The sequence below is a fragment of the Marmota flaviventris genome, chromosome 14 (assembly GCF_047511675.1).
Source record: "Marmota flaviventris isolate mMarFla1 chromosome 14, mMarFla1.hap1, whole genome shotgun sequence".
NCBI classification, from domain to species: domain Eukaryota; kingdom Metazoa; phylum Chordata; class Mammalia; order Rodentia; family Sciuridae; genus Marmota; species Marmota flaviventris.
In genome coordinates, this window is record NC_092511.1 from 59,046,061 (window position 1) to 59,069,897 (window position 23,837).

A 23,837-nucleotide genomic window follows, 5' to 3' on the forward strand; every position below is an offset into this window, starting at 1 on the left:
TTTTTAGTTTGTTGCTTTTACTCTAGTCAATTTTGATAGTTTACCTTTTTCTAGGAAAACATCATTACTTTAAATCCATTCACATACTCTTGTGCAGAGCAACCTTTTATAATGTAAACAATTCTTTCTACCTGTGGTATTTTCCTTTTTCTCGTTTCTATTGTGTTGGAGTTTTTTCTTGATGAGTCTTACTAGTTTTTTTTTTAAACTTTATCAGCTTTTGTCAATTTTATCCTGTTTAACTCTTTAGACTGATTTCACTGTTTCCTTTTTAAACTTTCTAATTTCTTCCATTTGTCTTTAATGAGTTAAATAGTTGAAGTCTTGTTTCTGCCTTATATATCGTGCTTAAAAGGTCTTCACCAAACCAAGGTTATATTGAACTGCTTTTAATTTTAAGTCTTTATACTTGAGTGCTCCATTCTGAATTTGTTTCAGTGTATTTTCTGAGACCAGTGTGATTTCATTCCTGTGTAGGTGGTATACATATTTTTTTCCCCCCCAGAGGAGATTTTTTTTTGTAGGAATTTATCTCTTTCTCATAGTTTAGAAAATAACAGTCACACCATGCTTCATGATTGGGGTGACCTCTGACAAGTGCTTTGCTTGTTGATTTAATTGTCCTAACATCACAGAGTGTACTTACACCCACCAAGAAGGCCATGGGGTCATCAGCCATACAATCTTATGGGACCACTGTGTCAACTTGGTCCTTCATGTACTGGAATGTCTCATGGGTCACTTACGGTACTTAGATCCATCTAGGTGCAGGACTGGTTTCATTATTTATTTTTCCTGAGACATGTAAATTCTTAAATATGAGTTGAGGGATATATTATTTTTTAATTCTAGCATCATTTCCGGGGCTGCTGAGGGCAGGGTGGGGCAGGAGGGAGCTGCCACTCTGCAGCTAGCCAGCTTGGGGTCACCTTAGGCTGGCTCTGCCTCTTTGTAGCTGAGGGACTCGCTCCAGTTTCCTCTCTGTAAAACAAGGCTCTTACAAATTCCAACCTAAGGTTGTCGGAAGGATTCAGTGAGATTACAATGGTAAAGTTCTTACAGTACCTGGTATAGAATAAACCCTAAAGTCACACTGACTATCATTATGCTTGACTTTTCACATCACTCATCTAATGTACTTTTCTGCATCAATTCTGCTTTCTCGGCTTCCCATGTGGCCTTAAAAGGAACTATTTATTATACACTCTTTCTTGACAAACTTTCTCTTCCCTCTGTCTTTATATATTTTTCCTTTTCTTCTTTACTGCTGTCTGTCCTCTCCCATAAGTTTTGCTGTGTCCACGAAGGGTACCTCTTGTTCACTATTGAGGATCCCAAACCACTTCCCAAAACATTCAGATGGAGGCTCTCCTGAATCTTACAGGTGCTGTTTCCCCGTGGTGGTGGGACTCTGTCATTCCCCTCCTGCTTTATTCACTCTCTAGCACGATCAGCTCAACGAGGGGGTCCTTGTCCAGACAGGGCACAGGTCTGTCTGTCCGTCTGCACGGATTCTTAGCAGCAGAACAGGCTAATGTGCTTAGTTCCTGGAAGACTGTAACCAGTACTCTTGAAGTCAGTGCCTTCTCCAATCCCTTCTTCCAGGTTCTTTGAAACAGTTTTCAGACAAACCTTTTAAATATAGGAAATTTCAAACACATCCTAGAGAATTATACAACAAACTCCCAGCTACCCTCGCTCAGCTTCAACGTCTAGCTACTCTCTGCCTTTCTGAGTTCACCCTTGATACTTTGCATTGGTGGAATTCATAAAAACAACCTTCTAGAAGGAGCTGCTAAGGACTCCTGCCCCAGCTGCTCCCCTCCTGACTGGGAGAACTGCCTGTTGCAGGAGGAGGTCCCCTTCATCAGGCTCCTACAAAGGGCTGTCTGGCCTTTGCAGGCTGAAGGACCTGAGGCGGGGACACTGCATCATGGGGTGGTGCAGGGGTGTTCTGGCTTCCTCCCAGGTCACAACTCTTGGAATGGGAGGAGGTTGTTCTCTGGTTTTCTGACGGCTACTGTCCCTCTCTGAATCCTGGGACAGATCCTGGTGGAGGCCAACATGATTTTTCTGACTATTTTCCAACAGCTGCTGCTCCATGAGGCTGACAGCATCCACCTGCTGGAGTGGATCAGTCCTCATTTCTGATGGAGATGTTGGCCTTCATCTTTTTTGTGTGTGTCATTGGGACTTTTTTTTAAAAAATTAATGCATTATAGTTGTACATATATTGGGGGTTCATTTTGACATAATTATATAAGTATGGGCTATAATTTGCTCCATTTCTGTCCCAGGTAATTCCTCTTCCCCTCTCTTTCTCACCTCCTGTGCCCTTTTCCTCTACTCTACTGGTCTTTCTTCTCGTTACTTATAATTTATTAAAAGTTAATGCATCATAGATAGATATACGTACATAGAACATTCTCATCAGATTCATTTCATGGTCTCTCCCCTTTCCTGTCTCCCCTCTCTCCCCCCCTCAGTTTCTTTTCTCTACTCCGCTGATCTCTCCTCTGTTTTCTTGGGATTCCCTGCCTCCTTTTCCCCTCCTATTTTGGTCTAGCTTCCACATAGGAGAGAAAACATTTGACCCTTGACTTTCTGATTCTGGCTCATTTCACTTAGCCTGATGCTCTCAAGTCCCATCCGTTTACCAGCAAATGACATAATATCATTCTTCTTTCTGGCTGAGTAAACTCCATTTGTGTGTGTATGTGTGTGTATCTCACATATCCTTAGTCCATTCATGTATCGATGGGTACCTACTTTGGTTCCATAGCTTAGCTATTGTGAATTGTTCTGCTTTAAACATTGATGTGGCTGTGTCCCTGTAGTATGCTGATTTTAGATCTTCTGGATAAATACCAAGGAGTGGGATTGCTGGGTCATGTGGTAGTTCTATTCCTCGTCAATGGAGGAATCTCCAAACTGCTTTCCAGAGTGGTTGTACTAATTTTCAGTCTCATAAACAATGTACCAGTGCACCTTTCCCCCTTCATCCTCACTGGCATGGATTATTATTTGTATTATTGATAATTGCCATTCTGACTGGAGTGAAATGAAATCTTAGTGTACTTTTGATTTGTATTTCCCTGATTGCTACAGATGTTGAACATCCTCTAATATATTTGTTGGCCATTTGTGTTTTTTATTTGAGAAGTATCTCTTTAGTTCTTTTGCCAGTTCATTAATTAGGTTATTTGCTTTTTGCTGCTAAATTTTTTTTTTGAGTTCTACCAAAAGCATTATACAGATCCAATTCAATCCTCATCAAAATACCAACGACAGAACTAGAAAAAAACAGTTCCAAAATTCATCTGGAGAATGAGAGACCCTGAATAGCCAAAGCAATCCCGAGCAAGAAGTGAAGCTGGAGGCACCATAATCTGGGACCTCAAATTATACTGCAGAGCGATAGTAACAAAAACAGCATGGTCTCGGCACCAAAACAGACGTGAAGTCCAATGGAATAGAATAGAAGACATGAGACCCATCCAGAAAGATACAGTCACTGATACTAAAAAAAAAAAAGTGGTAAAAACATATTTTGGAGAAAAGATAGCCTTTTAAACAAATGGTGCTGAGAAAACTAATATCCATTAGTAGAATAGTAAAACTTGATCCTTGTCTCTTAACCTGCACAAATCAACTCAAAGACCTAAGAATTACATCATAAACTCTGCATACTAGAAGAAAACACAATAGGCTTACACTTGGCACAGGCCCCGAATTCCTTAACAAGATTCCTAAAGTCCAAGAAATAAAACCAAGAATCAATAAGTGGGATGGCATCAAATTAAAAAGCTTCTGCACAGCAAAGGGAAATATTAAGATGTGAAGAGAGAGCCTACAGAATGGGAGTAGATCTTTGCCACCTGCTCCTTAGACAAGGGATTAATATTCAGAATACATAAAGAACTCGAAAAACTTGACATCTCGACTGTTTTAATGGGAAGGCAAGAAAGGTGTTTATGTGGCCACTAGATGGCGCTCCAGTCACAGGCAACCCAGGGTGCTTCAGGGAGGTTTCCAAGAGCAGGACCATCTCCTCCCAGATTATTCTGGAAATAAAGGAGAATCTTTTTTGCAACCAGCCAACTGGGTTTTAAATATATAGTTAAATAGCTTGATGTATGTGACAATAAAAGAGTTAAACTGATTGGTTGAACTAGGCTATTCTTGGGACTGCTCAGTTTCTAGGATGTCCCTTCCTGGAGGTGGCTCTCTTTCTGAGGCCTGAGCTTCTCTGAAGTCCTGAAACTTAGCACTTGCCTGGTTTCCTGTTCAGCTTCTCTGCTTGTCCCCCAACCCCCTCAGAACATGGCCTTCCCACGGGCTGGGGATGTGGCTCAAGTGGTAGCGCGCTCGCCTGGCATGCGTGAGGCACTGGGTTCGATCCTCAGCACCACATACAAATAAAAGAAAGATATTGTGTCCACCTAAAGCTAAAAAATAAATACTAAAAAAAAGAACATGCCCTTCCCACTTTCTCTTTAGTTCTTTTGTACTATTTCTCTCCTCCTCACGGGGTTCTAGCACATCTGGGTGATTCACCACACTTGATTTCCTTACAGCTTTCAAAACCCAAACCAAACTGAACTCTAAAAACTTCTTCTCCGCATTCCCCCACTTCATGTTTCCCCAGATGATTCGGTTCAGTTAGGAGTTTTTGTTTTTGTATTCCTGTTTTTATTCCCAGTGAGGACAGGACCGAACACTAACCTCTTAAGTACTTCTGCCATGAGTTTGCCTGGGCACACCAAAGTATTCCTTGGACCCTGTGCACCAAGGAGAAATCTTGTTTTTTTTTTTTTTTCAAAGGGAGTGCTTTCCTTAGACGCGGCAGTTCTTTCAAAAGGTCACAGTCACGTGAGACCTGTGAAACCTACATGGAGTTCTTGATAACTTTACACATGTGAGAATCATGCTGTATAAATAGCACTCGAATCCTACAGTTTTTTCCATGGCTAAGAAACCCCAAGTTAGTTTCTTCTTGTCTTTGGAACGTAGATGATGTCGATTTCCCAGCAGTTTTTGGTTTCTCCTCTTGCCTGGCTCAGGCGAGTGTCAGGCAGCCAAATGCCATGGGCTTGGAGGTGTGCCGAGAGGCAGAGGGAACTGGCAGGCCAGCTGCAGGTAATGGCCTCGACTTCTCCAGGGTACATGTGTGTCCCTTGGGACTGTCTGCAGGGCTGTGGCTTGTAGGGCTTGTGGTTCACTGGGCAGGGAGGGATGCTCTGTCTTTTTCAGTTTCCCCCAGGTGAGGGAGTTGGGCTTTGCTGCTCAGGCCACAAAACTGGGAGTATTCATCTGTGCTATGGGACTTCCAGGTCCTAGTTCCCTGGGATCAGAGAAAACACACCAAAACACTTGTGTTTTGGCACAAGGATGATGAGAGGACTAAATAGAAGCTTTGTCTTGGGCGGGCTCTCCGGCCACCCTGCCCTTGACTTTATGAGCTGTCTGCAGACACAGGGGAGAAAACCTGGGATGAGTTGTAGCACCCAGAGACCTGTGACCTGCCCTCAAGTTAGGAATCACTGGCCTCAGATGTCAGCAGGGCTATGTCTTGTTACATACTCCCAGTGTCTAGCATGGTGCCTGATTAGCCTCGCTGAATGAACAAATGGATGAATGAAAAGGAGTGCTTAGTCCTCCTGGCCACCAGAGGCATGTGTAGGTCAGGTGGCTTGTAGAATTTGGGGGACATCTGTGTCTGGCTGGGAACCAGTTTGCAAGCCAGTTTGTGGGTGGGAAACCAAGTTTACCTCTGCAAGAAGCACCCGGGGATTGGAAATATGACCTTGGCCTCATCAGCCTGAGATAATAGGCTGGATCTGTTCATAATCATTTGCAACTAGCTTAAAGTGGAAGTCTGTTTCCTTCCGGGGGTCCCTGGCCACTATTCTTCTTGGACCATAGCTGTGCCTGAGGAGGTCATCTTGCCGAGGTCACCTTGCTCCCCTGTGTCCAGAGGCCTGGCTCTCTCACTAATGAAAGCTGATTCCTGTGGATATTCAAAGGACCATGAACCTGGATTTCCTGCCAGCGGGCATTTGAAGCTGAGACCTGGCCATGGAGGGACTGGACTCACCCTCCCTGTGCCTCTGGCCTCACTTGGTTAGCCCTGTCCTCTTTTCTGGGCATCCACATTCCTCTCCTCTCCTTTCTTTCTCTGTCTGCTCATTTACAACATTTTGCTTAACCCTTGAATCTATAGGAAAATAGCAACAGGTTTTTTTTTTTTTTTTTTTTTGGAGAAGAGTAATTGGTAAAGGTGAGCAATGCCTGAAAATCATCCCCAAGTTCACTAACATTTCTCTAGGCTTGGTCATGACCTCAGACTCGTAGGTACAGTTTTGCTGATTGGAGAAGGGGAAAAAATAAGAAGAAAAGAAAAGGAATATCAGAGTATAAGAAAGGGCAGAAATTAAGGAGAGTCAGTGGTGGAAGAAGACTGAGGCTGCTCATTCCCCTGGGGTATCTCATACCTGCCCAGAAATGAGTGATGGATACCGAGAGCCAAAGCATTTCCCTCCTTGCTTCTATTTTTAGAATCAGTTACCAACATTTATGGGCACACCAAAGTGTGCAGAGCCTTCAGCTAGTGAACAGCATCTGTCACCATGCTTTCTTGGAAGCAGAAGGTGCCAGAAGCCAGATCCCCAGGCTCCCCTGTTGTGAAAACGCAACTCTTATCTTCAGTGGCAATACTGGAAGTGACCACTAGGTGGAGATGTTGTGCCTTAAAACACCACTGCTCAGCCGCTGGTCCCTAGTGTCAACCTGCCTGTTGGGTTTGGAGTCCTGGGTGTGCCTTGTGGCCTCACTCTGATCCCTTCATGTTTCCCTTGCTCTTTCTTTATGTCGGTACTAGGTGTTTCTCACTCATCTGGCTATAATATAGAAAAGCATATTTTATTATTAAAGTAAAAATATTATTTCTTGAATACACTGAATCATGCTGAACATATTAATCATGTTTTGGGTCCACTTTTCCGAGGGCTCACTGTGGTCCTAGGGGCTATGTCTGGCTGGGGTGGGGCTGGTGATGGCTTAATCTGTGACAAACTCATGGCTGGGCTCGGCTGGAGCCTGGGGCCACGTCTCTTTCCCACTTAGGAGCTGTCTTTCCACCTGTCTGCCGTCTGTCCATCCATGTGCCTGTTCATGTAACCATTCCTTCACCCAGCCGTGCCCATCCTAACCCCTTTTCCATTTCTTTATGCTTCAGAGGAGCCTGCAGGTGTGGTCAAGCCTCCACGAGCCACAGACCGTATGTTGCTGTCACCTAGGGGACCACAAGGGCTTGGGGTCTTGGGTGTCTTTTTGCTGGAGGGGTGAGGGTGTTGGAGACTGGGGAATTCTCTGATTTGCATGAGATGGGGTTGGGGGTCTGGAGCTTACCACAGGTGGTTACCTCTCACCTCGGGTTGAACATGTAAATTGCTTGGAATGTCTTAAAAGCAATTTCTTCCCACCCTCCCAGACCCCTTCCTACTACTGCGGGGCTGGAGCTGGGGCTGGCAGTGAGGGGTTAGGGCAGGCATGGGGCTTCAGTGGTCCAGGTGGAGTGCAAAGTGTCTCAGGGACTGGGAGGAGGCCAGAGGGAGTGAAAAACTCTAGAAATGGAGCTCACAGGTAGATCATGATCAAGACCATCAGCACAAATGACTAGTCATGTTCATGTGAGCTTCATTTTGCAAGACCTCCTACTTTGGTTCTCAGAGCCAGAGCCCTGTGTGTGCTGGGGTCTGGAGAGGGAGGGTGTGGAGGGTGCTCCTGGCTGAGGGGTGGGCCTGGCTCCTGCCTGTCACTGCCCTCCCTCACCCCCAGGGTCTTACAGTGCACACCTTAGGTTGGCTCCAGGTGCTCTTTTGCTAAGGCCATTTTTATTGTCTTTTCTTGGCCCATCCTTGTGTGGACAGGGTCATCCCAGATGGTCCTAGCCCTGCTGCCCACCTTTGGCATTCTGGGAATGTCCTCTTCCCCCCTTTCTCTGAAAGGGACAGAGGGCTTGCAGGGTTTTCAGAGTCCCAGCCTGAGAAATGGAGCTATGGACCAGAAAGTGACATTAATAAAAGCCTCCAGAAAAGGATGGGGATGATGTGGAGGACAGATTTCCCCTCATTGTTTATTCTCTCCCTAAGGCTCCTCTGACCTGCTCCACTTAAAAATTGTTCATTGCATCGTGTGTGTGTGTGGGAGGGGATCCTGGGATGAATCAAGGCCATCAGGACACAGGGGCTTGTGTCTGGGGGCTGCACTATGGAGGAGAGACCTCTAGTGGGGCCTTTCACTGGACCCTGAGAGACGGCTTCTCTGGTCCTGAGACTCTGGGACCTCCTTTGTGCCTCCCGTGACAGTTAGGTCTAGTGCTATTATTGTTTATGTATTTATAGTGGCTGCATCTGGTGCATGTGAGGAAACTGAGGGCCAGGGATGGGCTCAGGTCTGAAGGTGGCTGGGTTGAGCCCTAGAAAGCCCCACGGGGCCAGCGCCTCTGATCCCTGCTTCTGTCTTCCAGTGGATGACAATCTGGGCTTCCTCCCCACCTTCGGGCCCTGCTACGTGAACCTCTATGGGAGCCCCAGGGAGTTCACAGGCTTCCCGGACCCATATGCAGAGCTCAACATTGGCAAGGTGAGCTGCTGGAGCACTAGGTCCCCAGGCCCCTCGGGTGCCCAGGCTGGCCTGTGGGGGTCTTCCAGCCTGGCCTGCAGCAGCTAGGCCCAGCCTAGACTCCAGGGTCAGCAGGCATCCCTTCAGAGAATTCTCCTTCTGTCTGGCCCGGTCCTGGCTCCTTCTTCCTGCGTGCCCCCCTCTGCCTGTGCCTCAGGAGCGCTCTGATCTTTTCACTGTCCCGGTCCCTTAGACACTCAGGCCACACTCCCTGGGGTTGATTGGAGGCTGGCACAACCAATCTGCTCGGTGACTTGGCACAGTCCCTGAACTCTCTGGGCCGTGACATCCTCACCTGCTGTCATGGGTTGGCTCAGGAATCTCCTAGGAGATGAACTGAGTGCTAGATTGTCCCCCTTTCCTTCCCTTCCTCCCTCCCCCTTGACCCCTCATCTCTGTGACCTGACCTCCCCTCACAGGGGGAAGGTGTGGCCTACCGAGGCCGGCTTCTGGTGTCCCTGGAGACCAAGCTGGTAGAGCAGCACAGTGAGCAGAAGGTGGAGGACCTCGCCGCAGACGACATCCTCCGGGTGGAGGTGAGGGGCACTCTGGGAGAAGGGCGGGTCCCTGCTGGGGACAGACAGGGCAAGGTGACCAACTGGGTGTCATGGCAGAGGGAGGACTCAGTTCTGCCTCATGCTCATCGGGCCTTCACCTCTCTGGGCCTCAGCATCTCAGGTGTCAACTGGGAATAATTCAACACCTACCCTGCGCCCTGGGAGGAATGTTCAGCAGCTTAAAGAAGATAAATGAAAATATACGGAAAGCCCAGAGCTCAATGCAAAATGAGATGATGTTCTATGATAATGATGTAGACATAGCTTTGAAGTCAACTAAACAATGACCATGTGTCAGATATCGTGCTAGCGATCCTTCTGATGTCCTCAAGTCTTCGCAGAACCCCGTGAGGGCTCGGTTGTTATTGCCTCCATTTTATAGAGGAGGAAACTGAGGCTCAGATATATCAGAGCAACCAATGGTAGAACTGGGCCCATGAGTCCTGGCTGTACCACTTACCAGCTGTACCAGTTTTCCTCTCTGTAAGGTGGGCATAATAATGACAAGATTGTGGGGACAAGTGAATCAATGTATGCATGCAAGAAGCACTTGCTCTCAACATTCTCCTAAAACCTTAGAGCAGTTTAATCCTTCTTCGCTCTGCCATGAAGGGAATCAAAGAGTCACGTTGGTTCAAGTCCCATGTGACTGAGTGCCTACCATGTCCTCAGCCCTGTTCCCAGAGAGGACAGTGAGATTCACTGCTCCCAAGCCTGTGGCCAAGAGTGCCGCAGAGCTGGCTGGCGTGGTGGGGACCCTGAGTGGCGAGGGGCAGGAGCTCTGGGCAGTGACCTGGTGGTTTAGAGTGTTCAGCTCACTGAGTGGCGGGGGAGGTTCCAGGCTGCCCCGAGGGGCACCGCGGGAGCCCTTGCTCGGCTGACGTGGTGATGCCGTTGCTGCTGGTTCGGATTAAGGAGCAGCATGACCTTGGGGGAGCAGATCTTATTGGGGAAATATGGCCAAACACACAGACCTGGCATGCGTTTGTTCAGTCAGTAACCAAATCTGGATGCTGTTTCTGAGTTGGACTGATTTGCCCGTCATCAGTCCAGCCAGGAGTCTCCGGGTGCTGGTCATGGCCAGGGCCTGCCAGACACGTGACCCTCCTCTACCTTGGGTGTCTTCATCGTGACCCTCCTGCCTGCTCTCTGCCCTCAGAAGTACCTCCGGAGGCGCAAGTACTCCCTCTTTGCCGCCTTCTACTCGGCTTCCATGCTGCAGGACGTGGACGACGCCATCCAGTTTGAGGTCAGCATTGGGAACTATGGGAACAAGTTCGACACCACCTGCCTGCCGCTGGCCTCCACCACCCAGTACAGCCGGGCGGTCTTTGACGGTGAGGCCCGAGATTTGGCTCCTGGATGAGACCCGGATCATAGAGCAGGGGCCGCACCCCGAGTCCTGCCTCCTGTGCAAGGCTGCGGGAGGCTCCAGGCACCGGCCCTGGCAGACTGTTTGGGGTGACCCCAGCTCTGCTGCCTGTGCTGCCTCCCGCGGTGCCCCTGCAGGTGGGGCCCCGCTGTCAGAGCCCACAGCCCGACTCCTGGAGCAGCTGTGGTTCACTGATCCTGACCCAACCAGATCATTATACATCATTCGGAGTCTGCTGAGCTTGGCTTGGAGACTTGGGAGATGTGGGCTGGGATTTCCCTGCAGGGCTGTGCTAACCACCCCTCTGTTTGATGTGCTAAGGAGCCCCAGGGAACCACAGCTCAGGCAGCTGGTTTGGATGTTGGGGAACACAGATCACACCATGTGTGTCCAAGGGGGTTCTTAGGAGGGAAGGGGGAACAGGCACCTGTCTCCCTCCCACCCTTGGTCCCCTTCCCAATGATGCCAGTTGCAGCTCTGAGTGTCCGGGGGTCTGAGCTCTGCAGAGCTGTGTGCCACCTGCCCTTGGCTTCTGCCCAATACTCAACCTCCTCTGGCCTCCAGGGTGCCACTACTACTACTTACCCTGGGGCAACGTGAAGCCTGTGGTGGTGCTGTCATCCTACTGGGAGGACATTAGCCACAGAGTGGAGACTCAGAACCAGCTGCTCAGGATCGCTGACCGACTGGTAAGTGGAGGCCTGCCCTAAGCTGTGTGCATGGCCCCTGCCCTGCCCTGGGTGTCTGCAGACTTGTCCACTGGCAGTGTGTCTGCGTATGTGTGCGTGCGTGTGTGCATGCGCGCGCGCACACACACACACACACACTACTATGCCTAGTGAATTTTAGGGCCTTTGGTCCTCTCTGTGTCCTGCAAAGTTAGGCTTGTGGTCCTGTCCTACATGCTGAGAAGAGGAGGTCACAACAGTCCTGGGAAGCACCAGTCTGATGTGGGAGGAAACAGAGAAAGAGAGAGGGAGGGGGAGAGACAGACAGACAGACAGACAGGAAAGGGCTGAGAAGGACAGAGCTCAGCACTGGTCCACGTTGGATGCCTTTTGACTCAGCACACACAAGAGCTGGTGCTAGAAACTTCTTGCTAGAAGCCAGAAACTCAAAGTGAACAGGGAGCTGCCCCATCCTCAGGAGGTTGGTGTGGTAAAGGAGGGTGAGGGCCCCACGAGCCTCTCACCCTGAAGCTTCAGGGTGGCAGAGGGAGAGGCTTGGGGCTCAGAGGAGAGCCGCCAGGGAGCACTGGGAGGTGTCGCAGGCACTCGAGGGGCCCCTGTCCAGTGGGGGGACAAGGGAAGTGGAGCTCTGCTGGGGCCCTAGGAGGATGATGAGGCCATGGGAAGGAGACGACCTTCGAGGGGCAATTGCAGGACCTGGGCTACAAGGCCTTGGTGGCTTCTTGGATTTGGGGAGATGAAACACCAAGCAGTGACTCTGGTGGCTGGGGAACTGGGAAGCAGGGAGAAGAGCAGCGTACAGGGGTGGGTGGCAGGTTCTGTTCTGGAGGTGAGGAGGGAGGCTGTCTGCATGTGCTGGGGGCTGTGGGCCTGGTGCTCAGCCAGGAGTTGAGGAGAGTCAATCATAAGAGCACAGAGGCCAAGGGAGGGGAGAAGGGGATTGGAGAGGCCTGGGCATATCTGTGGATGAGCACAGGTGGAAAGAGGGGCTGGAAGGAGTGCAGGCCAAGGTGAGCCGCCATAGTGCCTATCACTTCCTTGAGACTGGCGGTTCTAGGGGGAAGGAAGACCAGCAAAGACCAAGAGGAGGAGAATTCAGAGTTGACACGGAACAAGAGCCAACTGTTTTGATTTGTCATTGTCTGCAGACTTCAAGAGAGCAGGGACTGTGTCCATCCTTAGGCTGGTGGTGCTGGGCCAAAGGACACGTCAAGAAGGCTGATGGATGGGGAGGGATGTATGGTGGACTGAGGGACAGACCTGGGCCTGACAACGTATTCCAAGAACAATCTTCACCTCTTGGCTTGGGGCTGAACCCATGGAGAGGTCTGGGGAAGAGTGCCAGGAGGGGGCCAGATGCAGTTCAGCCAAAATCCAGGCCATGGGGGTTTGGAGAAGGCCTCCCCGTGATTGGAGGTAGCTGAACTGCTCCTGAGAGTCAGTAGTAGAATCTTCAAAGGAAAGAGGTTCCAGGCTCAGAGAGGACCATGGGAAGTCAGACCTGGCTTGAAGGTGCTGGGTGAGGAGAGGCTGCATTCATATCCATTGACGGCCCCTGAGAGCACGTGAGCTTCTCGTGTCTGTGTGAGGCTGAAGTTTCCACCTTGGGAATTGTGGAGAATCCTGGAAGGTTCTTGGGCCAGGCCAGTGCTGGTTGGTTGGGTCTGGGCTCTGCTTTCTCTGTTTAATCCTTTTTGGTTCAGGGCCTGGGGGTTGGGTCCAGTATGTACTTTCTGTTCCATGGTGACACTCCTGACCCTTGCCTGCCTGTTCCACAGGAAGCTGGCCTGGAGCAGGTCCACCTGGCCCTGAAGGCCCAGTGTTCCACTGAGGACATGGACTCCCTGGTGACTCAGCTGATGGATGAGCTCATCGCAGACTGCAGGTAGGGGGTACCTGATGCCCATGGCGCCTGCCTCCCCTGGCTCGGCAGGGCCAGTTCCCTGGGAGTGTTCGTGTGTGGCAGTGAGTGGCCGCACGTCTCCCAGCCACGCTTGGCCAGCAGTCCGGCCCGTGCTGAGTCCAAAGGTGGTAGAGTCAGTGCGGGGAGTTGAAAAGGTGACATTTAGAGCAGGTCATAAATCTCCCGGCAGCAGCAGCAGCTGTGGGCGGGGGCGGCCCTGCTCACCTGAATGGGGAGCATTGTGTCTCTGATCCCCGACCTCTTATTTCCCTGATGGAATCTCCAGGAGAAGCTGGTGGAGGGTGGGGGCGGGGAGTGGCGGGGGTGGGGGTGGGGGGGACGGCGCCCCTCCTTCCCCCAAGGCCATGTCGGGACCACAGTTTCTGTTTAGCCTTCTATTGACACGACTGATTGTCAACTTCAGGAAGAGGGGGTCTTGGGAGTGATGGAGAACAGAGGTGCCGAGGCCCAGCAGAGGGGACACATCCCAGCATCTTTTCCACTGCTGGCTGGGTTTAGGGGAGCCACTCCAAAGGGAGCTTTGAACTTCAACTTACCATGAAGAATAACCAACTTTATAATAACTTTATAATATCTACAAAGTGCCAGGAAGTTAGGAAGAACTTAATCATGGTAGCTGTCATTATTGTTAAGAAGAAGAGATGGCTGGAGACTTAGGCCCTGGCCCCTTTAACTAGCTTTGTGACTTTAGGTAGCGCCACTTCTCCGGACCTCAGTTTCTCAGCTGTTAAATGGACTTAATAAGCAGTTGCCCTTCTCCTTTCTGTGGGGTTAAGTGTGAGTATGTGCAAATGTCACCTGTGCCCCTCCCCCTCTGGGCCTCACTCATCACCCTCCCCGACCTGGCTGTAGAGTCCTGTTGAATGTATTAGAGAACGGCTCCTGTGCGGGGACCCTGGCAACCGTGCCGCCTGCCACAGCGCCCCTTCTGGTCCTTTATACCCCGGTTAGGAAGTGTATCTTTATCAAAGTGTTACCCTAAAGACACTCCCCCTCATGCGGGCGGGTGGAATTCCAGACAGGTCATTCATCCATTCTCGAAACTTCTGGAAGCCTGGCAGGCTGAGTGCCAGGCACATTGACAAGGCGCAATGTCAGCCCTCCGGGGGGTGATGGATGCAAAAATGAAACATGAAGTGAGCGTGCCGGGGAGGGAGAGCCCGCGCTGTGGCAGCTCCGAGCAGGTGCATCTAATTCCAACAGATCCCGTTCAGGGAAGCTTCCCAGAGCAGGGCTGGCCCGTGTGAACCTAGAGGGGGAGGAGAGGGACTGCCCAAGCAGAGACTCAGAAGCCTGAACTTCAGAAGCTGGAACCAGGCTGCCTCCAGGGGCGTGAGGGAGAAGCTGATGCCCCACGGGGTGGGCCTTAGGGGCCTGCTGGAGCTCAGGTGGCTGGTGATAAGTGCTGGGATTCGGCTGTTCGTTCAGGATGAGGATGGAGTGGTGGTGGTGGTGACAAGTGGGTGCTGGGGGACCAAGTGAAGGGAGAGTGGACATAAGGCTGTGTGGGTGAGTTGTGACAAGGCCACTGAGGTCCTAGGCTGGGATAGGTAGGGCCTGAGGGAAGCAGAGGGCAGCGTGGACACTCTAGGAGGCACTGTGATGACAGCCTCGTGTCGTGCCAGGCACTATTCTAAGGAATTGCACATGTATTAATCATCACAGTAGGAAGCAAAACGATCCCCATCTTACCCATGAGGAAACTGAGTCACGGGGAGGTTGATTAACCTGCCCAGATTCACATGTCACGAATGCGGGGGAGCCCCTTGATGTGCTGTCCTATCATGGACAGAATTTGACAGTGGATTGGATATGGAGGCCAAAGAAGGGTCCAGAAAGGACCCCTGCTCTGGTCAGGGCAGCTGTGTGGGTGTTGGGGCCATTCTCTGAGGAAGTCAGCAGGAAGAGAAGCAGGCAGAGGGGCGATGAGGTATCAGGACAGGCCGTGTGCAGGGGACATCTGTGAGGAACCTGGCTTGGGGTCTGGGAGGAGGAAGATGAGATGAGCTGGCAGGGCATGCAAGGCATGGTCAGCACAGGGGTGGGCTGCAGCTGTGGGGTGGGCTCACAGGCGGTCCCTGTATCCCACCAGCCCACACCTGCAGAATGTGCCCCATTGCACAGCCTGGGGGCTGGGGGGCAGGGCTAGAGTTTTCCCTGTAGTGCTTCTCCTGACTCAGGAGGGGCAGACCTTGGCAGGTCTACGGTGCCTGGAACATTTGAGACCCAGCTCCTGGACTGCCTTAAGTGCCCTCCTCTGAACTCTGCTCTTTGGAGGATTTGGCTAAAAACACTTCTGCCGTATCTGGCCCTTGGAGTTTCTACCCTGGGGGTAGCAGGGTGGCCAGGTCCTTCCAGGGATATTGGTGCCAGCTCAGGAGCTTGGGAGGGGAGCTGGGTTCCCACCCTCCTGGGAATGCACACAAGTGGGTCTCCAGAGGAGGAATTCCAGGCATCAGGACTGATTCCTTCCGGCATCCCCTGATGTTACAGAGCAGCCCCGGGGCCTCAGTGAGAGGCCTTCCTCCTGCTCTGCCACTGGGCACAGACCCAGCTGACAAGCAAGGTATCCAGCTACCTCGTGCCCAAGCCAGGGTGCCAGGGCTGACCACAGCTGCTCGCCGAGTCTCTCAGCGGCCCTGCCCACATCTCCAGCATCAGTGCCCCTTGTTCCAGCTCAGGCCCAGCCAGCTGTCTCTCTGGGCTAACGGTGTCCACTTTGTTCTTTCTGGCCAGCCTTTTCCTCTGACCTCTAGACCCATGGCCCCAACAGCTATGCTGTGTCTGTGGCTGTACAGGCCCTGGGCACACTTTATCACCCCACCCCTTGTGTCTTCTTCTGGATTCATCATTCCCAGAAACCATGCTGGGTACTTGGGCCAGCTCTGAGTGTCCCCCTTCCTCTCTCCCCCCACTAGTCATCACTCTGCCTCTCCACCTCCTCCTTCTTTTCTTCCCCTCCAGCCTCCTCACTTATTGTCTTCAGGATGGTGCCATGCCCACCTCCTCTGCAGCCCCGAAGTGGCTCCTACTACACTTCGGAGAAAGTCTCAGCCCTCATCCTAGTGAGCGCCCCTCTCTGTCCCCACCATCTGCCTCATGGATCCCCATCCTTTTGCATCTCTGTGCACCCCCTCCCCAACCATACATGTTCTCCTTGCCTCTGTGTCCAAAGCTCTTCCCACTCAGCTGGGCCTGACTAGCTCCTGTGGCCCTCCAAGGTGCAGGTGGGAACCACTTCTTCCAGGAGGGACTCCTGACTCTATAGGCTGCTCTGTGGGACTTGAGACCCCTCTCAGGTTTCTCCCCTAGAGAGAGAGCAGGGCGGGATCTCCTCTTTGGGTAGTCTTCAGCTCAGCTGAGGCCCAGCAGCACCATTGCTGAGTGAAAGGAACGACCCCAAGCCAGTTCATCTCTCAGGCTGCACACTCCCTTCCTGGTGGCTGTTCCCCTACAGTCACCCACTTGGTCCTGCAGGGGCAGGCAGCCAGCAACTTGTGAGCAGCCAGCTCTGGTCTCCTCCTAGCAGGTCCTTGCGCTCAGGGCCACTAGATGTTGATTTCCAAGTCAGCCAGAGGTAGCAGGGCGTCTGCCATTGTTTTAAGGCTGGGGTGCAGCATCCCATTGCCTCGTCTTGCCTGTCTCCCCTTCTTTCTGTACCCCCTGCCTTGGGCTTTCCCAGGATGGGAGCATCTTGTTAGTGGCGCTCACGGGTCCCGCCTGCTTCTCGCGGATCTTGGCCAGGCTGGGGCTTCCATGAAAATCTCCCTCTGGTGGTCTGTAGCACAGTCCCTCCCAGCTTCCGACCCAGGCTGGGCGCATAAATCACCCCGGTTGGCTTGCGGCTCTCCTACCCTGTCGCCCGCCGCCCCCAGCCCCGCTCCGGGGCCTCACCCGGCCAGCCGGCCCGGGCAGCCCCGTCCGCGGCACCCTCGGGGCAGTAAATATTATATTACTACAGGGTGTGCAGTACGTGACCTGAGACAGGCCCCGGGGCTTAAGTTTCCCCGAGAAGGAGTTCGCCTCCTGCTCCCCCCCACCCTAAAAATTCAATTAAAAAAAATAACAGGAAAAATGTAGTGCGCCGAGGGCTGCCAGAGTGGTGGATCTGGCGGCGGCGGTGCCGCTGCGCTCCGGCGGTAATTGGTTCTGCATAGCTCGGGGAAATTGGCAGAAAAATAAATCAGCCGGGAGCCGGGAGTCGAGACGCTGCGGGGAGGGGAGTAGGAGGGGGCGCTGCAAGCGAGCGGTGGGAGCAGACCTGGCGGCTTTGACTAATGTCCTGTTGGGGAGTCAAGGGCTCGCCCGGGGGTGGGGTGGGGGCGGGGCACCCCCATGCTCCAGCAGGGACTGGCAGGAGGGGGTCTCCTTGGTGTAAGAGCGCACAGACGCCACCAGCCACCACTCGATCCGATCCTGCGTGACCCTTGCTGGTGGAGGGACCTGAGACTTGGGAGTGGTGTGGAGCAGCCCTAGGAAGGACTTTTAGGGAGCCCCTGCGGGAAGTGGGTGTATGTATGCGTGCGCATGTCAGAGTTCTTTGCTTCCAAGCAAGGTTGAGTTTAAACCTAACTCCACACTTGGGGCTCAGGGCTGTGTTTTGAGGGCTGCATGTAGCCCCACCATGTCTCCTAAAGCTTCCCTAGGCAGAGCGTCTGGGAGGGGTGTTGTGGGCCGCCCCGGGTGGACACATCTGTATTATTGGTGGCGGGCCTCCCCACGGTGTCTGCAGTGGCTTGTCAGGGGTTCATAAATTTCTTTCTTGGAGAAAGTGTGTGCACAATGCAGAAACGATTTGTTTCAGTGTAGGGCAACTTAGTGTTGGGGCCTCTGCCTAGGAGGATGCAGGGACAGGATGCAGACTCTCTGGTCCTCTGAGAGCTTGCAGTCACCTGTGGCGAGGGGACAGGCAAAAGCACTCATCAGACAAGGGGTTGAGGGTGAGCCCCAAACAGGTGGCCCCAGAATTAAGGGCTTTAGGCTTCGGAATGGGAAGTAGGAGGGCAGACAAGGTTGGGGAAGCTTCCTGGAGGAGCTGAGGGTCACAGAGGGAGCCGTTCATGTGGATGAGGCTGGAGAAGGCGCTGTGCAGACAGGCCTTCTCTTGTGGGGCTGTGCACGTGTGTACTTGTGTGTACACACATATGTGTGCTTGGACTTGGGGCAGCTTTGGCCTTCTGTCTCTCACAGCCAGCCCCTGAGTGATGTCCATGAGATACCTTCTGCCACCCACCTGGACCAGTACCTGTTCCGACTGCGTACCCGCCACCTGAGCCAAATCACTGAGGCTGCACTGGCCCTGAAGCTTGGGCAAATTGAGCTCTCTGCTGCCCTGGAGCAGGCTGAGGACTGGCTCCTGCGTCTTCGTGTCCTGGCAGAGGAGGTAGTTAACCCTGCAGGGTGCTGCTTTCCTTTGCTGTCCTGTTGCCTGGAACATTGGAACTGGGTGTGGGGGGTGGGCACTGTCTGAAGCATGATCCAACCTTGGCTCCACTGCTGGGGGGAGACCTTAGGCAGAGGACCCAATCTCTTTGAGACTCAATATAGGCATTTGCAGAAGAAGAAGAGAGGATACAACAGGATTCTGGGTGTTATGGGGCACAGCACAGAGCCAGGTATATAGTAGGTAGTCAATAAATGCCCCCAACCCACTAAAGGATGGTAGAGACAGTGCTAGAACCAGAATTCAGGGTGTCTGGCTCTAGGTCCCTGCTTCCCCAGGGACCTGACTTCTTCCTGCCAACCAGTACCTGTCTGTACCTGGTTTCCAACCTGCCTCTAACAGGCCCAGTGTTTCCTGCTCTCCTAGATGCCTTTGAGCCCCAGGCCTGGGGAGGATGGATTGCTGTAACTCTGAACTTTGTTGTATCTTAGAATTGGCTCCAGTTTATCTTTGGGGCACCCTTTCCCCACATGCATACCCTTCCCCTGGTCTGTGAGGCCAGATGTTATCAACTGAGTTCCTGGGCAAGCAGGCAAGCCAGGGAGGGGTTTGTTGAGAATGAGAAGGATCTGCTTACAGGTCATGGGCAGACACAGCTGCTGCCCACTCTGACCAGAGCCATGTGGGATCCCCAGGTAGGAGATGGAGGTGGTGAGAAGGGATGCCTCCAGAAGAGCAGGCTGCCAGAGGGCCTTCTGGAGCAGCAGGTTGTCAAGGGGAAGTGGGGAAGGCTGTTTAGGAAGGGGTGCTGGGCCCTGGATGCCTCCCTGGGTGGCCTGCCGACACGTGGCCAGTTCCTTGGGGACATGCTGTGTGTCTCAGCCATTGACCAGCCTCTCACAGTGGTGGGGACCATCCTGAGGTTTGGTCTCTGGCTGCATCTATAATCTTGCCCTAGGCTGATGCTGAACAGAGCACAGATTAGAATATAGCAGGGAGGATTAAGGTCAAATGGGAGCTCTTACTGTAAGGGAGCTGGAGGGAGAGCTCTGCTCAGACTTGTGTATGCATCAGAAGCTCTAGAGTTCCTGACCCCTTCACCCCAGGTCTGGGATGGAGCCTGAGAATTTGTGTTTCTAACAAGATCCTGGGAACTCCTGCTGCGCCTGGGGGACACACTTTGAACCCCTGGCATGGTGGTTGGGAACACATATCTGGAGGCAGAAAAACCTGAGTTGTCTCCTAACCTCTCTAAGCCCGAATTTCCTTACCTGTCAAATGGGGAAGCCCTTCCTGCCTCCTGGGCTGTTGCAGGGATTAAGTGAAACAGTGCATGTGACAGGTTAGTGAGTGCCCCAGGAGCATGGACTTTCAGCAACAGACCTGGGTAGAGAGCCAGCCCCGTGGCTCACCATCCTTGGAAGCAGATGGACCCTTTCCCAACCAGTGCTTTCTCCAGAGTGTGCAACGGGCAGTTGTCCCTCATGGCTAGAAGCCTCCAGGGCTCAGAGCCTGACCCTTCTGTTCCAAGTTAGTCCTTCTGTTCCAGACCAGGCCTCAAAGGTCCCCTGTTAGAGGGAGGAGTGCCCTCTGGGAAGATGTGCACCTTCTCTGGATTTGCTGTTGCCCTCTGGATTGAGGAAGGGGAGTCTGGTCCCTTAAGTGTAATACTCATCCCCAAGAACATCTGCCCAGTAGATGGGACATAAGAACTGAAGCTCTGGCTCCAGGCAGGAGTGACTCTTCCTGGAAACCTGTGTTCTGCTTCCGGTGTGAGCTGGGGGCAGCCTCATGCCCTGTCCTCTGGGGGATGCGAGCCGCTGGAGACTCAGCCCGCCCTGGAGGTCAAGGGGAAGTCCAGGAGTGGGTGGTGTGTGGATGGAGGCTGCTGAGGAGAGGTCTTTTGGCCTCTGGGTCAGAGGTCAGCTCACAGTGCTGTGCCACTGTGAAGTGTGGGCTTGGGCATGTCACTGGTCACTGTGGCCAGCCACCCTGATGGCCACCTTTTCTCCAGCCCCAGAACAGCTTGCCGGACGTCATCATCTGGATGCTGCAGGGAGACAAGCGTGTAGCCTACCAGCGGGTGCCGGCCCACGAAGTCCTCTTCTCCCGGCGCGGGGCCAGCTACTGTGGCAAGAATTGTGGGAAGCTGCAGACCATTTTTCTGAAAGTGAGTTTTCCTCTCTCCAGGTCATGATTGCACTTCTCAGTTCAAAGCTTTCCTCCTACTTCATCCCTTTCCTGTTCCTGGACCTGGGGTTCTGGTCCTGGAAGAGAAGGCGCTTTGGTCAAAATGACTTTTGTTTTTCCTCTGTCCCTCACAAAGTCCCCAGAATCCGTGCTTATGGTCTAGAAGGTGCGAACGTTGGAGCTGGAATCATGGGACCCTGGGAATGAATGAAGAGGAGTCTGTGGTCCCAGGCTGTGAGGGCGGGTTGCAGATCTCTGAGGCCGTTTTTGCCCTGTAGGGCATGTCCCTTGTAGAGAGGGCCTGGCCACCAGCCGTCCACATCCTGGCACAGACCTGGCTGCACACCCTGCATGATGCCACCCCCCTACTCCAGCGGGAGCCATACTGGGGTTCAAGTTCTTCACTGCTGGGAAGGCTGGTGTCTGGGGCTTGGGTTGTGCCTGTGACTCAGAACCCTCAGAGGGAGCAAAGACTCCTGCCCTCAGTCTCACCCAGCGTGCCCTCTCCTTCCTTTCCTCCTCTTCCAGCACCCCAGCCTGCTCCCTCCACATCTTCTCTTGGGGACCCACCAGCCTTGGTGATAGGGAGGTGAGCGAGTGTTTGGGGAGGGGCCACCTACCCTCCTGGGTTAATGTGGGGACCCAGGGCCAAGGCTGCTTTGGTCAGGGGACTGTGGAGAGGTCTTTTGGCCTCTGAGTCAGAACACAGTGGCAATTCCCCCCTGGGCTGTGGCCCTGCAGGCCCAAGGGGAAGGTCCCTCTGTGAAGCTGCCATTCAGGCTGCCCTGCTAGAGGCTGAATGGCCAGGAAGCAGGCCTACTCTACCACTTCCTGTTCCCTCTGCAGTCAGGGCCTACTCAGCCTCAGCTGCCTCCTTTACCCCAGCCTGGTCCAACTTCCCAAAGCCCCTTTGCTTCCCCACGTCTCTCCTCCCACCTCATCTCTTTCAGTAAGTCATTGTTGATCAACCTTAGCCTTGAACCCTCTGAGTAGAGCCGTCTGTGCTCTTGACCCCTTCATATACTGGCCAGCCATTCTTATTGCTCCCTATGTGGGTGGAGATGATAGGCTTTAGCTGGGCAGCGTGTACACTTATTTCTAGGTCTGACTAGTACTCTGTGTGGCCTTGGGCAGGTTGCCTAACCTCTCTGAACTGCCCATTTTCTTCTCACCTATATAATGAGAATAAGGCTATCAACTTCATAGGTTTTGAGGACTGAATTAGATAACCCAGGTAATGGACCTTGCTGCACCTAGGTGATCAATGGATATTAGTGTCTGCCCTCTTCTTCCCTTTTCCTGTGGTAGAGATCCCATGCTCCACAGGTACCTGGATTAGAGGCCAACCCATGGGCAGGGATGGGCGTATCTGCACGTAGGGTCATTGGTACTTCAGAGGAGAAGCCAGCTTTGCCAAGTGTGTGTGTGTGTGTGTGTGTGTGTGTGTGTGTGTGGCAGGGGATTGCCCCACAGTCTGCTCATATGTTACCTGGGGCATGTCCTTGTGTGATCCTAACCTCTAGGTCTGACCAAGAATCTCCCTCCTAAGCCAGTTCTCTGCTCATGGGGCAGAAAGGAGAGGAAATGGAGGAGTGACCCCATTTGGGGGGCTGGCCAGGGAAGGCTGTGTGCTGAGAGTCGAGGTGTGGACACAGAGGCACACCTGGGGGCCTCCCTGGGACAGATTGAGTTCTGGCTCTGACCTCTTGGCCCTGTAGCCACAGCCAAATGCAAACTGAAAATTTTCCCTGATTCTAAGCAAGGAAAAAAAAAAAAGATACAGAATTGTTTCTCGAAGTCTTCCCCACTGAGTTTATGAGCCCCGCCAGTAGCTCCTGAGCAAGCTCTACAAAAATGTTGGCAGCCAGCAGAGACCAAGAAAACATTGGTGTTTCTTAACTTAAACCAAAGTTGGAAAAAATGAGCACCAGCAGAGAGGGAGAGGAGCCCCAAACTAGACATTTCTTTATTTGCTGTTGCTATTTTGGGTCGGGCAGGCTGGCCCTGTCTGGGGGAGGGCAAGGGAGAGAGCTGGGGGTAGGTGGGGGAGGGGGGCCAGGCATTCCTGCCATCTCCCTGGGGCTGGTGGTTTGGAGGGGAAAAGGCAGCTAACCACCCTCCGGGACAGGACAGCTGAAGCCATCAGCTGTGGGGAGGTTTCCAGGGGGTGACACGTGGGATCAGGGGCTCCTTCAGGCTTCACCAGGGTGAACAGAAGCAGAGGGTCTGGCAAGTGTGAGATGGTCACTGCCCAGGCCTGGCCAGCACCACTTCCTGTGCCTCCTTCCTGTACTGACTCCCGCTAGGGGTCCAGCCCTCCCCACCAGCCTGGGACCTTGGCCTTGGCTTCCCACTCTTCGTCTGAACCCCCAGAGCTTCCTGTTCCTCTCTCTTGACTCCCTGTCCTAGAGGACATACTCTTCTGAGCTCATGCACATGGGGCCTAGGTACTTCATGTGTCACCTCCTGTATGGGGACCGTGTGTTATTTATTCTAAGAGTGAGAGACTTCTGTTTCTCACTCCATATCTCACTTTGGGCTTTAGTCAAATGGTGAAGTGATCATAGAAAATGTTTATTTTTTTTTAGGTTGGGTTATTGCGGTTATTCAATTTTGGCAGAGTGTCTGAAGGTTTCAGGATTAAAAGCACTTGAAGACCAGTAAATAGTGGTTAACATGCTGATAAGCACTTGAAAATGTAGGGATATTAGATGGTACACTAACGTCTGGCTAAAATATGAAATACTGAGAACGAAATGAAATGGCCTTAATTTCTTCCTCTTCCAGGCCTGTGTCGTTGTGTTTCCTTTAAAGACAAATTCTAGAATGGTTCTTCTGTCTCAGAGGGTAGCCACATATGGCTCTTTAAATTTAAATTAATTAAATCAAATAATTCAATCCCTCAGTCACACCAGCCACAGTTCAAGTGCTCATTAGCCACATGGGACTTGTGGCTACCATATTGGACAGTGCAGATAGAAACTATTTTCCACTGTAGCAGAAGATTCCATAAGACAGTGCTATTCTGAAGACAATG

The 23,837-nt window shown here is 52.3% G+C and overlaps 1 protein-coding gene across 16 annotated transcripts in view; it reads left to right on the forward strand.

Annotated features, from left to right (window-relative positions):
- Nucleotides 1-23,837, forward strand: part of Dysf (dysferlin) — a 208,130-nt gene that overhangs the window by 78,956 nt on the left and 105,337 nt on the right. For 8 of the 16 annotated variants that reach the window (XM_071601695.1, XM_071601700.1, XM_027934434.3 and 5 more), the window contains 8 exons: nt 7,238-7,279; nt 8,531-8,646; nt 9,105-9,221; nt 10,402-10,579; nt 11,179-11,303; nt 13,082-13,188; nt 18,418-18,610; nt 20,625-20,780. In XM_071601695.1, coding sequence (XP_071457796.1) covers nt 7,238-7,279; nt 8,531-8,646; nt 9,105-9,221; nt 10,402-10,579; nt 11,179-11,303; nt 13,082-13,188; nt 18,418-18,610; nt 20,625-20,780 — 1,034 coding nt within the window. The remainder of the gene's footprint in view (nt 1-7,237; nt 7,280-8,530; nt 8,647-9,104; nt 9,222-10,401; nt 10,580-11,178; nt 11,304-13,081; nt 13,189-18,417; nt 18,611-20,624; nt 20,781-23,837) is intronic. The other 8 variants (XM_071601698.1, XM_071601703.1, XM_027934435.3 and 5 more) reach the window with 1 other exon arrangement.